This window comes from Acanthopagrus latus, chromosome 16 (assembly GCF_904848185.1).
Source record: "Acanthopagrus latus isolate v.2019 chromosome 16, fAcaLat1.1, whole genome shotgun sequence".
In the NCBI taxonomy this organism is placed as follows: domain Eukaryota; kingdom Metazoa; phylum Chordata; class Actinopteri; order Spariformes; family Sparidae; genus Acanthopagrus; species Acanthopagrus latus.
The window spans coordinates 8,181,718-8,197,781 of record NC_051054.1 but is presented as its reverse complement, the minus strand read 5'-3'; the positions used below and the strand labels follow the sequence as shown (position 1 = coordinate 8,197,781).

The window sequence follows — 16,064 nt, the reverse complement described above, 5'->3', positions numbered from 1 at the left end:
ATATGATTAACTCGACTGTAGCAACATTTAGAAAGCCACTAAGACTGAAGCGGAGCAGATAGGTGGAAAAAATGAGCAGTCTTCCTGACATTTCCAGTAAGTGGTTGCATAACACATAGGATTTCTTGGGTGTTTAAACTGGGGTCTCCTAACCCCTGCCAAAAGCTGTTAACTGAAATTATGCTGCAAGAGCTTTAGCAGTAATTTTAATTACGCTATATATAACGGCGTGTAAGAGTGAAAATAGCTCTGCAAGTAAGTCAAGACCCTTCCTTTAAGAGGAACCGATCCACGCTGATGCACAATTTCAAGATCTGGCAGCGTGAAACAGAGGAAAAAAAAACAGAAGCCCTGATAAATTATGGAAAACCAGACAAGCCAAGTCAGGACTACCCAGTGATAGAGAATAACAGCCACTTTGATGTGAGGAGATGCTGCAGAACTGTGGAGACTCCCCCCTGACAGCAGGTAACCATTGGCTATAACACAGTGAGCTCCAGACAGAAGACAACTGCCCTGCATGCTTCTGGGGGGAAATCTGAGAGTAGAGGTTACTACACTATCTTGTCTAAGCTGTCGCTGTGGGCGCCACTCAGCTCCCCACAGATGCTAAAAACTAATGAGATTTTAGAGGCCTTTATTGTTGCTTTAAAATGGATGATTTCAGCTCCCTGTTATATTCTTTACTCTATATAAACAAGGCCACTACTGTTGACGTCCTCTCATCATTTATCTGACATGTACATTGTAAGGCCTTGTTGTTTTTGTCATGAGTAACAGACGGTGAATGTTACAAAGCGAAAAAGCTACATCATCCTTCATGAACAAGGTTGACTTTTCTGAGATTTTCGCGCCACGATTTTAGGCATCGGCCAAACATGTTGTGCATCTGCGTATGGAGGTGAAGCCAACGCAGGTAAACTTAAACGTGTCATTACACACAATCCAGACTTTGCACTTCAGTCTATAAATGACATGTCAACATCCTTAATAATCGATATGCATCATAGCATTGCACTGGAAAAAGGGTGAAAGTTTGTGTCCACCCGGGTATGTCGTGTTTCCATCAGTGGTGGTCAGAACCGGAGCTGACGAACGCCCGTGATTGCTGCAGAGTCATTTGAGGCGGGAATGAATGCCAGTTGTGTCCTTTCCCAGTAAAGACAAAAGCCAGATGTTAATGGGTGTTGGTGGGTTTTCTATCCTGCATAAAAGGGGTAAAAGAGACATCACATGCAGCTTTTCTGGAGGACCCTTCTAGTGTACGCCATTTTGGTCAGCAATGGCAGCACCGACGGGGAGGCGATTACATACGCATGAATTGCTGTGGAAAGCGCAGTGGGTGAGCGACCATGCTGAGTCATTATGTGTCTGTTCAACACTTCAAGTGCAGTTTATCACAACTACATCAACAATGCCCTTTGGGCACCTAGAAAAGCTTAAATGCTTTCACAGTTTGAATGACTGAAAGAGGAGAGGTGTCCCACTGCGCGCCATGTTTCGTAATTGGAAATTGTCAAACAGCTGTGATGCCTGCATTTGCCGCAGCTCAGTTGTTTATTGTTCAGGTAGTTGTGCCTGAATGACAACAATATTTGTCGAGTTTGAAAGTTTTGAAACTTTTCGAGCAACTCAATGGCCGCTTGAAAGAGGGTGGAAAAGGGGAGAAGGAGGCGGGATAAAAGATGTACGGACATGCATGTGTTAGTTTTGATAGTCAAAAATAAAGACAGAGATGTGGCAGCAGGGGGGCGGCACTGTGGTCGCAACACAGTCAGGGTCCAGTGAAATCAAAGCACACAATGTCTTCACTCTGTAATTAGTGTACTGGAATGTGAAGCCCTTCACTGATAATGATTACAGGTGCTCCAGTACAGCACACACACGCTGACATGCACATCTGCTCTTTATGTCTACCTCTATCTATGAAATCTCTAATTAAGTAATCAATTTGTTACATCCCTGACATCTGCGAGTAACTGCAGCAACATCTGTCACAACATTAAAACTAATGGGACACGGCTCTAAAAGTTTATTCTTCTCTCGATGCATTTAACTCTAATTAGGTGATCTACAGAGAAATGATGCTGCAGCTAAATGAAATGCATCATATACAGCTGCGACCACCACGATGCCCCAAATGTAATATCATTCAAGAAAGAGGAAAGGCCAAATTGAAGTGATATATTTTTATACCCATTTCAACCATCTATTTTATTTTGTTTGATCAAAATCAAAAGGCCAGATGTTCCTGCTTTTTAGTAGCTTGTGACTGGCGGCTGATATTGTGTTTGGACTCTTTTGGTACATGTTGATGGAGGTGTTTTGCAAGAACTGCAGTAACACATCTCATATACTTCAAAACATTTGCTTGAGCTGACCACCCTCTTTGAATGAAGGACTATATTTAGACCTTTATAATTTTTTATAAAACTTATTTGATGTTTATTTGAAGTGTTAAAGTTACACAAGCATCACTTGCCTGTGACATTGACCGTATCAATTGCGTAAGTTTTGTAAACCTGCATTCTCCTTCTCTCTTCTTATAATGGTCAGCAGGGGCCATTTCATCTGGTTTCAAAAATAAGCCAGATTTTATGAAAGCTTATGAGAAAATGATACTAATTCTCAGTTGATTTATCACCTCAGCAAACATTTTCAAGTCTTCTTCAATATAGCACGATGTTCATTTAGCAAATTATGGTCCCATTTAGAACAAAGCAGAGACAGTATGCTTCAATGTGTGACTACTCTGTGACTGAGAAACACGGCATGGCCTCGGGTTCTCAGTCAGATCCAATCAGGATATCCATCCCAGCTCCACCCTCTTGTCCAAATATGCTCACGTTTGGCTTCTAAAAAACAGCCATAATGCCAAACTCGATGCCTCAAAATGGTTGTCCGAAGACCAATGGGTGATGTTACGGAAGTGTCATTTTCAATGTCATTAGATGAACAATTTACTGAGCTACATTTTTCATATGGAAGTCTGAGGTGCATCGGAGTATGTCTGGAATGTGAAGGCCTCATTTTCAATCCTGTCAAACATGCTGCTCTGCTGTGCTCATGAAAAGAGTTTCTCTCCACCTTTTGCACTGGACTGCCCCTTGCTCACGCTTGTGCAACGAAGCGACGTAAAGACCGGGCTCACTGTGTCCTGCACGCATGCTGCATGTGTTTGGCTTTTTCACTACGAGTGAAGTCTTGCCCTGCAGTCTCACAGCGCCGGAGGGATTAGGAGCTGGCTTGACGACTGCTGACCTGCCTGCTCCTTTACAAGGCAAGATCAGCCATCAGGCTGCTGCTGCTTTGTGCCCTGCTGTTTGAGGGTTGTGTCAGGGATTCCTCCACAAGTGCACCGGGGTTCACCAAGCAGTTGGGGGCACACGGAGGTGGAGGCGGGGTGAAGCCTTTGGGCCATCCTCGGCGCTGTCACACGTTCCCCAGAAAGACTGGACGTCATCTGTCAAAGACCTCATCAAAGATCACTTTCAAGCCCCCCGAGTGGGACACACTTTCATGCGTGCTGTGACCAAATGGAGGTAGTGTTGCCATGGAGACTGCCGCGAGCGAGGGCCACGACCAGGTTTTTCTAATCAGGCTTGAAACAGGCTACTGGCAGGCTTAGTGGTTTGCAATGACTCTGACAGCCATGTCATACAATACAATTTACAGAATTGCATAATTCGATACAAATCCTCTAAAACACATGTACAACGGGGATTTAAAAGAAAACATTACATAATCGCTCAACAAGCTGCAGATTCAGAAGAAATGATGGAAGTTCAAACAATGCGTTCAACATGTTAATGATAATGTTGTTACATGATATGGGTTGCATTAACAAAAAGCAGTGGCTGATTAAACAAGAGGCAAACTGAGACGGTTGTTGAAAAACTGAAACGACAGAGAACCGAATGCGAAAGAAACAGTTAATGCTCAGAGGGAGGGGTTAAAAAAGCATGAGGTTGTTATCTGAGAGGGGGAGAAGACGGTGAGCGAGGGGATTCAGATTAGGAATGCATGGATGACATGGGAAAGGAACAAAGGCGAGAGTTATGGCACAAACTACATCTTCGGGGCTCTTTATGTCAAACACATCAGATCATGTGCACAGCTGTAAGAAGTTCAGGAAGCACACGGTGACAGGAGGAGTTGTTCGAGGAGATGCAACACGAGGAAGGCGTGGCTCAACTCTTTGGGGCGGAAGTCGAAGGGGGTGACGGGAAGCTGCTTTCAGATGAGTATGTTTGCGCATGCATGTGCACAAGGGTGGAGCTCCATGTAACAGGATCTCGACATGAAGGGGAAATGCAGGCTCAGTCCAACTCCCTAATGAGAGGGAGAACCTGATCAGAGTCAGATGGGGTGCCCCGAGTGCACAGCCCCCCGCAGAAAGCGCCGCCCGACACCCTTTGTTACCTCCAAGTGAGCTGAGACCAGCCCATGAACCATGTAACTAGGTGGTTTCCAGGTTAATGAAAAGCTGTAACTCCGGTCCCACTGTCTCTCTCTCCGCTAAACTGACGACTGCCCTCCTCCCCCCCCACACCGCATCGCAGCCTCCATCTTCACCCCCACATTCCTGCCCCTACCGATGGCAGAGGAGGAGGAGGGGAGGTCAGGGTTAGGGGCAATTAACGGTTTACTTTGTGCGAAGTATGCTACATTTACATTTTAGGCTGATTATTATTCAGAGTGACTCACAATGAGAAAAATGTTGCCATTTCTGGATCCACTTTCAGTTTTGGATTGCGTGTATTAAAAGCAGCAAAGAACAAGAACCAGAACTGTCCCAGCTGCAGATGTGACGCTACATGTGTAATAAATAGTTGAACTAAGCTCTTGTGCGCTTGTATTCACACTCAGCTTGGTCTCCAGTGTGTGCGCGTTCTCATCTTTAAAAATAAACATTTAATAAATACCAGGATTTTCGGCTTTCTTTCCGTTTTATATCATAGCAAATTTAACTTAGTTGGTTTTTAAACTGTTATGTCAGACAAAACGAGCACTTCAGATGGACATATTTCACTATGTGGAATTTTAGTGAGCAAATTATTAACTCACAATTAATATATGCTTTGCAGCTCTACTCTCCTCTGAAAAAAAAGCCTATTCACACTACAGCTGATGTGATCAATAACCATTTGTCCAGTAAAAAAAAGGTTTACATGATACAATTGGGGTCCAAAATGAACATTTTGGTCCAGTACAGGCTAAAATATTTTTCAACTGACCATCAAACTGTCTCAGAAAAGATGAAATTCAAAATTCAAAATGAGCTGCGGACACTTTATTTTAAACATACTTCCACCTTGCTTTATGTTTTCCCTTTAGGATGATCAGTAACGATGGTGATAAAATGGTGGTCGTTAATTTCTGCAAATCATGGATACCTTCCAGTCATAAGGCTTCAGACAATATTTACATTTCAACAAAGTGTGCCACATCACATTCAAGTGTCATGTCTATGACCTGACTGTCATATCTGGTGGTGGAGTTACAGGCAACAGTTCAAGACTAAGGAAACCTTGGGACACTTTCCAGCTTTGTGGTGACCAAAACAGGTATTTTAAGCCAAAACATGATATTTCACAAGTGTAACCAAGTGGGTTTTGTGCCTAAACCTAACTAGTCATAAATACAGCAAGAAATCTAAAGTTTCAACATATCTGTGGTCTCGCAGAAATGTATGCCAACATTTATTCCGTGTTCATGCTGCTTTAAAGAAAGCATTATTTTACCAGCATTTCGTGAATGGCAGGTGTTCATTTTGTACCCTTGATGCATCCATGTGCTTACCTCAAAATGGGCCTACATACATTTTTCACAACGATGAAAGAGGCAGTTTGTCACGCTGATGGAAGGTGGGCTCTGCAGGAGTCTCTCAGATGTAAGATAGATGTACTTGTTAGCAAAGGTGAGTGAAGGGGGTCACGGCTTGACTGGTCAGCGAGCAACGCGGCGGGGAGCGAAAGTGCAACAACAAAGGCAGAAAGACACACTGTGAATCATCTGACAAGACTTGCACTTTTACGGCCCATAGCTAAAGCAATGTTCAGTGTGGTCCGGTAGTTGAAAATGACCCGAAAATGTTTGCTCTTCAGTATTTTTTAATCACGAGGCAATAATTTTGTCATGATGGGCTTTGCTTTGCTGCTCTCAGAAGTAGTCTAAATGTCGCACTATCAATCACATTGGAGGTTATGTGTCACATTTTTTTTTTTTTTTAATCTCTGGAACAAAGCTCTTCATTAATCTGCCAAAGCAGCCGTCTTGGAGGATGAATCATTATTTGTTTAAAGCAAAAAGCTGCCAAATGCTCCTTTTTGATTCATAACAGCAGTATTTGGCTACTGGCAGAGTGTTTCTACACCAACTGCTGCAGCTAATCCTAAATCCTCCTCCCCCTCTTCCTCCCTCCCTCCCTCCCCACTCGGAGAAAGAGAAGAAAGATAAACCCTCATTTGGAAAATAGGTAAACATCGACTCCTGGGGCAGGTACACAGTTAGTCAAGTTTACCTTGAAAAAAAAAAAAAAGGGAGGGGGAGGAGAACGAAAGGGGGAGGAAAAAAATCCCTTTGATTCTGAGTTGGTGGAAAAAAGTAAATTTACTCCAGTTGCCGTTCAATTTGGACCGGTGGACATTAAAAGCAGGAGCCGGTGCCTAATAAGAGCCATGCCTGAGCGAGAGAGAGGGAGAGTGAGAGACCCAGAGAGCCAGTGGAGGTGTGTCTGTGTCTGCACTCCCGGCTCCAAGGTTTCCTGCTAATAGATTTCAGCTCCCTCAGTGTCCCAATTAGCTGGTATGTATGCTTGGTTTATGAATTCATGTGTGGATGTTAAGCGTGTGAACATGCACGTACAAGTATGTATATGCAACAATCAGCAACCCCCGTGTTGTTTAGACACTCTTGACGCCATCCAAAGAAAGACTCATCTGTTTCTTGCATAAAAAAACAAACAACAACAACAACAAAAAAAAAACGTATAAAAAGAGTATAACCGGAGCCAAGAGCGAACGGAATCAATTTACACAGAACCACTCTCAGCACCTATCGACGTAAACACATGGCGACGCAAACAGGGAACACAAACAGATAAACCTGTCCAGTTTTAGAGCAGCTTTTACCACTTTTTAAGGAAGAGCATTACAAAGAAAATACTGAGTGCACTTTTAACCCTGACCCCGCGTGAGGACGGACAGGCAGAGCTCAAGACTTACCTGTAATAAACCCCCCTCAGCTTCTACACGTGACCGTAAATCACGCCGTGCGCCTTCAAAGTATCGAATATCGACTAATACAACGCCGCTCACCCCTGGCTTTTATCCCCGCGTTTCCTCCTCTGTGTTCTGGTGGTGGCACAGCCTTCAAAGTGCAACCATCTCACTTTTTTTTTTTTTTTTTTTTAAAGGCACGCCAAGCAATTTATTTACCAAGAAACTGCTGCCGTAAATGACAGAGAAAGCGGCACAATTTACTGACAAGTACGAGGCAGGGTGGGGAGGGGGGTGAAGAACGAAGCCAGGGGTCTTGGCCAGGCCTGTGAAAGACTATAAAGCTTTAGTAGTAGCCCACGACCTGTTAATGGCTGGCTGAGACACTGTGGTGTGAGGCTCCTGATCACTCAACAGCTCAACACTGCTGCCGCTCTTGCGTAACACACAAACAGGAGATGGTAACGGAAAACACGCATTTAAAAAGCTGCCTGTGCATTTAGTGGCATCTGATTCATTTTGCATATCCCCCTTTTTTTGACATGAACCACACACCATACTGGAAAAAAAAATAAATAAAAAAAATGTGTGATTCTTTTTTCCTTAAATTGAGTAATAAGGTAAAAAAGTTTGGGAGCATAAAAACATCTAACGTTTCGCATTGTGTGGGGAATAAAGGGATAAATGATGCATTTCATTTTCCACAAAATGTCTAAGGCTCTTGGCGTTGGGTGCCCACTTGTGTGGATTATGAGTGCAGAGCTGGCAAGGCCAACTGAGCTGGGAAAAAAGACCTGGTATGCTCGGAACTCCACTACACAGACCCAAATACCCACCGAGAGGATTCAAGGCAGATGTGGGCGATAAGTTGCTCTCTTGTGAGCAGCCTAAATGTTAAAGACATAAAGAACAAAATATGAGCTAACGCACGAGCTGCTGAGGTCGGATTTACCTCGTCTTCACGACGTCAAGGGGATGCATTAAGCAGATCTCCACCAGCCCTGAAAGTAGAAAACAAAAGTCAGAATAAGTCACTTTGATATTAGTGCATTAAACTACAGAGGGGCTGAGGGGAAATCAGAACTTCCGGGTTCTGTTGGTAAGAAAACCTCATTCAAAATCCCACTGACATTTTGAAGTTCAGATAAGGGCAAACACCATGACATCATGGTTAATTAAATATTTTAACATTGCGCGGCCTTTAATTAACACCATTTCCCCTCAGCCATGGAACATTACGTGCTAAATTTCATGGCACAACAAAGGCGAAAAGAGTCTGTGGAAGAGTTTTTATAGATATGGACAAAACCTGGTTATGGCAACTGGGTCTGGAAATGTTCACTCTCTGCCTACAAAGTAATTGCTGTTCAACTTAAAATATAAATTTCTCAGTGCTAGCTTTGTAATGGAGGCCCAAGACCATGCTGCATATAAAGATCTGAATGAAAGATCTGTCGAGTCGTAGAAGCTAGAGGGAAAGACGCTGGTTTGGATGTGTTATCAATTGGTTGTTTCTTTATGAACCATTAATTACAGTTGTAATGTAAAGATGACTCTCTGGTGCTTTTGAGTATTCCAAGGAGTCAAGGCAAAATAGAAGTTACCTGGCTGGTTCTCTAAAAGCATCTGTTGTGATGAGACTCCCACTAACCACAGATTCCGGCATAAATCCGGCTTAAATCGGTTGACATAGAATTGATAATAGACTAATTGTTTTCACACACTTGTCAAGCAGTAGTTTCTTTGTCAATTGATTTATTTTTACAGCATGCATTTACAGCACTTTACAACACTGTCCACCTGTCAAATACACCATATAAGTTTATATGTGAACTTGTACATGTCTGTTAAATCCCTGCAGGATCTGATTGTAGCATAAATCTGACGTTTTTACGCCATACATGACAGTTCACCTAAAAAACAATCTGACAAATTGTCTGACAGCTGACTGGGGCAAAAAGTCGGTGGAGGTTTTTTCATGGGATTTTTTTTCTTTCTTTTTTCTTTCAAATCGGGGGCCTGCCAATCCTCCACGAGAACCTTATCACCTCTCTGATTATCACTACACCTGATACTGCTTCGGTAAATCTCAGTTTTCTGGAGCCTGGTTCCGTCTTTGCAAGAACACGAGTCTGAACGAGTGACCCAGCGAGAAAGAAAATCCTGTGAGTGACTCTACTTGTCGGCATTTCGAGGGGCTGAATCCATCAGCCGTATCGCCCATGCAAACCAAGCACATCGCCCTCGTGCCAGCAGCTGGAGAAATCAATGCAGCTGGGTGATCAGTGAAAGACTCTGAGGTTTCACACACACGCTAACTATGCGCATCTGTGTTGAAAAGCCACTGCTTTGGCACGGAGACCTTCTGACTCAATCGTGTTTTTTTTTTTGTTTTTTTTCTAGCTAACATTTCTCACTGCATCCCTTCACTGGTGCTCTGAGGGCTTCCCTTGCAGATTCCTCTGTGTGTGTACACAGCTGCTGTGCAATATGGACTCGTACTAATTTGCTCAATTTAACATATTGTCTATAAAAGAATGTCTTCTGGGGGTTTTTCCAAGGAAGTAATTATCAAGTGAAAATACCGCAGGAAAAATTTACTTGGTTGAACTACAGTTGAATCTTAATGTACGAATGTGATGATCGAGAATTACTGAACGAAGCTACCGGCAGGCAACGGTCAAACAAAACTCCATCTGTCACGGCTCAGTTGACCTGACTGCCGTAATTAATGATTTTGCACCGAGAAGGTAAATACAAGGCTGTTCAAACTGTATAAACCATATTCTGGACTCGCTATTAATAGGCCAACAGTGAAGATGAGGCGCATCCAATCTTTCGGCAGGTAATCGGATTACATGATGAAACCTGACCTGCCTGGCTGCCTTATCAGCTTGTGCAAACATGAAGATGCTGGGAAGTGACCAAACATGCTCCAACAGGAGATGTAGAGGTGGGAAAGTAAAGTCAACAGGCGAACAGAACTTTGGCAATCTCAAACAGTACACTTGGACATTAAGTGGGAAGCAAAAACAAAGAGAAGACTATATAAACATCTCCTGAAATCCTCAAAATATCCAAAAGTCTCCAGCAAATTGTGTGTGAAACATGTTAAACATAAGTCATATTCACTTTATATCAGAAAAATGAAGTTTTCTGAAGTGGATTCTCGAGGGGAGTCCGTGGAAATGAATATAACTTATTACCGAACTAGAATGGTACTCAGTGGAGCACAGACAAGACCCAACAGTCCTCTCATTCCCACTCACTCATAGACATTAGCCACCTACATTCCCTGATTTGTTTCCATCAAGACTCCATGCACTATTTCCTGAGAAATCAATGAAAACCTCCTATCCTGCAATGTTAGAGTAATAAGTGAGAAAAAAATTCCTGGATCCATCCCTTTATCTGAATCTGCATCAGATGTTTAAGGGAATCAATCAATTAATTGTCAATGTCAGTTAACATCTGAATTAATCAATTAGCCGTAAGAAAATGGTGAAAAATCTCAGTCAGCGTTTCCCAAAGCCCAGGATGACTTTAACAAATGTCTTGTTTTGTCCACAACCTAAAGCTCTTCACATTCTTAAATGTTTTCATTAACAACCAAAAGAGCGCGCTGCTAATGGTTTCTCGTACCTGCAAGTGACCAGAGCAGCTGTGCACATCTGGATACTTCACTTAAAAATGATTCACACTAGATTTTGGGCCTCATCGTAAACCTCAGATTACAGGAACTCTAAAGGATACAGGTTACCGAATGCTTCATTAACTTAGAAAGGTAACAGTAGTTAACACTTTTTACTAATTAACACACCTGCCCTGCTGCGCCGTTCACATGCAGTGATTGGTTCAGTGTGTCGGGCTCAGTTCTCAGGCTGTCTGAGTGTCTGAGTGCACCGGGGACCGGTGTCTTTAGAAGTGAGGTGAGCGTCAGTTAGGAGAGCATGTGGTGCCTCCAAGACGGCGGTTGCAGAAGGATTACGCGATGACAAGCGTGAATGCAAAACTACGTCTTGTTTATTTGAGCGCGGGTGAGACAGATGAGACACGTTAAGCACAGCTGCTGGCAGATGAGACGACAGGCTGTAGGGGTTTGAAGGAAAACTTGAAGAAGAGAAGGAGTGTGATCATAATCCTAAAATGACCTTTATATGACACGTGGGACAGCTCTTGTCTAAAGCTTATTTAAACTGACTTATTTCTGCGTTGTTAAGTGGGAGGTTTGCCACACGACAGAATTGATATGTTTTAGTATATTTTCCACCTACAGTTATCCAACTACTACCCGAGGTTTTCGATGCATCAAATAAATTAATCCACCCTAAGGCAGTCTTAGATATTGTACAATACACAGAGAATGGGTATTACAGCAAACCGATGAGTCATTTTATGGTGAAGTGTTGTCATATGTTTCCACTTCATTAATTAACTTTCCTTCATGTCCCTGAACAGCCCAGTCACCAGGATAAAATGTGAGCAGTTAACCACTGGTATGTTCACATTTGCACGCATCATATGCCTACGCATGCTGACATCTCTACAAAACGTGCCATATCATGTTCAAAATATATGTTTCACACCTGACTGCCATACACATGTGAGAAGACTGCCAAGCCTGTAACCCCAGTTTGAGACTGTGTTTCAACACTTGTAAGAGTGATACTACTGAATACTTTTAAGGAGACCTCAGGAGAATTTCCATTTGTGTTTGTGGTGATAATTGTGATGATTTACTAAGCTGGGGGTCAGCAAACCGTGGGTCTTTAGCCCCTCTGCAGTGGCCCTTTCGTGATTCTTACATTGTCTGATTATAAAAATGGGTAGCCTAAGCACAGAATAGCATTTGACCCAGAGCTGATATTGTGTTTTATGCTAAGCCCAACGGTTGATTGCTGTATGAGGGGGAAAAAAGGAAGAGGGTTACTGTGAAGGTTGCTGACCCCTACCCTAACCAATAGAACATTGAATATTAAGAGCCATACAGTTGCAACATAAAGAACTATACACTTTTAACATATCTGTAGATCTGAGAAAAGTTTATTGTCAGCATTGATTCTGCTGATTATGTTCCCGTGTGTTCCAGTCACAAAGGTCCTTTATACTGTATGTGAAAAGAACAAGTGAAAGTTTATCCACTCGGGCAGAAGTCAGAGAGCAAATGTTGTTGTGTGACTTGTCGATCAAATTCCTGCAGAGACAGGCGCTGCATTTAACTGATGACAGATCCACAAAAGACGCAGCTGGTCGCTGCAGAAAGTGTTGATCTGTTGAGGCTATTCTCAATGATGCAATTAATTGCTGATATTCTAAGGAGCCCGATTGTTTTCTCGTCCTGCTTGGCAGGGAATGTTTGACAGTTAAAACCTGCCAAGTATGTGCGAGTGTCATTTTACTTTGATTCAGTTCTGCTGGTGACACGTCATGGAAACGTCTCCACTTCAAAGCCCAAAGACACCCAATAACTTCTAATTTCACCTACAGCTTCTGGCTCTGCTGTGCCCCAGTGCATCATGCTCTTCTACTCCAGCTGTCAGCACATACTACTGTTTAATCATAGAGCGCGGCAGCAGTGAACCCACACACACTCCCGGGAGCACTTCACACTCCTCTGTAGCCTCTGATGCACAGTCGCTGAGCATGGTGAGGGCAGTCCAAAGGGCTGATGCTACTGAGCTGCTGAGCTCCGCTTCCTCTTCCTCTTCTTCTGCAGACAGCCACCTCCTCCAGCTGTTAAGAGGAGGTAATATTACAGTGACCTGCCATCTGGCTGACGTTGATGGCTTTGCTATGCACCAGTGAGTGACATATTGGGAGATTCCATTCTGTGAAGCTTTCTTTTGTTCCTGAAACACAATGGTGGTGAAAGACCTTGTCATCCAAGCACCTTGTGGGCACACACTTGTTAAACACAAGTGCTAATGGCGAAGGAGTGTCTGGAGCACAGCCATTGAGACAAACTCTTAAAATAGAAGACTGCAACAAATGCGTTCTGTGCCAGCAGACAGTGTAAAGGATAATTGTGCAGTGGAAACAAAAGCGCCACAAGGATACAGTGAGATATTACACTGATTTCACACTGTGGCAGCTTATAGTTTTTATTCAACGCCTGGTTTTCTTATAGCACAGGACTGACATCATGCAGAATTTTAAAAGCCGTGAAATTTGGCTTTTGATCCAGGCGCTGGGTGTTAAGAACTGCTGCATCATCGCTCGTTCAGCTGGACTAATTTTGTGTGGACGACCCACTACGTCTCTGGGACAGACCCAACGAGTAGCCTCACTGGCGGCACTTGTACTGCCCGTTTGTGGCATGACTTGTCTCCCAATGAGAGAAGATCATGCATCACGCAAGATAATTATCGGAGTTGGTTTTGGCTTGGGAATGTGAATGTGAGAAAGAACAACAATAGTGCGCCAGGGAGAGATTGCTCAACGGGTGCAGGTGTCATCCATCATGCCGAGACACACACTGAATGACTGTAATTCCCAGCAGCCACTGGGAGAAGGTCACTGCCACAGGAAGCACAGCTCCCCCAGTTTAAATGGACTAATACATGAGAGACATGCTGGTCGCTCATTTCACACGCTTATTTGACCCGCTAAATGCTACAGTCTCACATGCTACTTTCTTAAAAATATGCAAATAATATTCTCTAATAAAATAATAGAAACTGGAAATGAAAACTGGTTCTCTTGCAACTTTCTCTAAACAGTGATATCACTGAGGTTCTCCTCGTCTGCACCAAATCCACTAATCCTGACAGTTTCTCTTTGACTTCAACATCTCAGTACTTCCTTCCCCTCAAGGTGCGAGTCTGGGTGACAGCCTGGACAGCGCATTATCTCTTGGAGCGATGTTAACAATGTTACTCTGTCTGCATACTATCTCGTATCCTCCTTGTCTTTGCTTGTTGCTCATACTAATCTCTTTCATTCACTGATTATATTCCCTGTTGTCTACTGCAACTCTATTCTCCGCAGTCTCCTGTCTCCATAAACTTCACCTGGTCCAGAACTCTGCAGCCCTTATCATTACCAGAACTCCCTCCGTATATCATGTTACCCCAGTTCTCCTGCAGCCCTGTTGAATATTGCATCGATTTTAAGATTCTGCCTTTAAAGTCCTGAGAATCGATACATCACACATCACCACCTTGGTAAAAAATTGGCACAGAAAAGGCTCTACTTTTTATGGGAACACATTTCCGGAGCCAAATTCTTTTACAGAGGAGCACCAGAAAGCATCCTGGCTGGAAACATCACAAACTGGCACGATTTGTGCATGGCCCAGGGCAGGAGGGCTCTGATCAAAACCAAGAACATCACTGGTACCCATCTACTGAGCATTAGCCACACAGGCGGGATGAGATGTTTGCACAGAGCCCAAAAGATACAAAGAGACTACATCCATCCAAGCCACACTCTGGCAAAAAGATACTGTATCGCTGCTGTATCACCAGACTACAGAGCAGCTCCTTTCCTCAGGCGGAGACCCATCAAATCAAAACACTGCTCCTGAAGAAAATAGTTTTAATTGTATGACTTACACAACCTGTGCAACTTAAAGTCTGATCAGGTGACAGGCATGAAGAATAACTAAAATAGCTACAAAGAAATCCTCTCACTGATGGTCTATATAGGTCATATTCTGTGGGTCATATCAGCATAAACTGTAGGTTTATTTATTACAAGCCCAAAGTCCCTTGAAGAACATGTGTTTCAGAAATAAACATGTTGCTAATTGTTTTTAAAAACATGTTACAGAACAATATATTTCCTGGGCCTTTAAGAGCCAAAGCTGAAAATCGCAGCCTGTCCTGGGGTTTTTCGAGGCACAAGATGAGGCATAAGAGTGTCATGATGACAGAGATTCACCTCGCAGGCCTGCTCTGGTTTTGACAGGAGCTCCTGACTCAACCTGCAAGGTGATATCTCATGCCTCCATGTAGCTCCATTAATACTTTTCAAAACACATCAGATCTGGAATGCCAAACAAACCCTGTGACTCGCTGCCCCCCCACCCGCACCCAGCAATTTGTCATCCGCAGTAACAAAGCCAACATGATATCCATCAGCGACTGGGCCGGGCACTACTGATATAGAAACTTGGGATTTGATCTTGGGATCTTTTAATGCTCAGGTAGGAATACAGGCGAAAGACTGAAGTGAGTGTCACACTGATAAATAAGACGATGCAGAGATTATAATTATTAGACCTTAAACACGCCGCAAGAGATGGAAGAATTCAAAACAGTCTCTTCAGACGAGGCTTACCTGCCACTTCTCGCGCTTCAAACCAGGCTGACTTGATTTGAGCCGCGTTTATTTTCCATAACAAACAATCAGAGCCTGCCTGACTCCGTCTTTTTAATGCCACATTCATTCCGTTAGTTTATTAAAACATAAACCGACTGCGACAGGCGACAATAAATTCACACTGTATGTGTAAGAAAACACTTGTGGTTGGCTTTAGCGAGACAAATCAGGGAAGTGGGTGAAATAAATGTAACATAAAAAGGTTCACCAAATAACATGAGGCCGGCCTGCTTCGGTGAGGTGAGCCCAATAAACTAAAGTTACTACCAAGCGAGGCACACTACAGCGCTGAAATACGGCCTCGGAGCCAAACTTGTTTTTAAAGCAAACAGGAGGTGTAACGGTTCCAAACTGATCACGTTAAAATTGAAATGGAGTATAAACCATTTTCATACAATAATGGCACAAGTAATCTGTCAAAAGAGCATTTAATCACCTCATGGGGAGGGGGGGGAAGAAACACCTCCAGTCCCCTATATATTAAAGGGTAATTAAAGGTGCATCACGTAGTTTTGGAAGAGA

At 43.3% G+C, this 16,064-nt stretch overlaps 1 protein-coding gene across 1 annotated transcript in view; it reads right to left on the bottom strand.

Annotated features, from left to right (window-relative positions):
- The window catches only part of slc25a21 (solute carrier family 25 member 21), a 95,247-nt gene that overhangs the window by 23,615 nt on the left and 55,568 nt on the right, over positions 1–16,064 (bottom strand). The window contains exon 3 of the mRNA XM_037071524.1: positions 8,173–8,221. Coding sequence (XP_036927419.1) covers positions 8,173–8,221 — 49 coding nt within the window. The remainder of the gene's footprint in view (positions 1–8,172; positions 8,222–16,064) is intronic.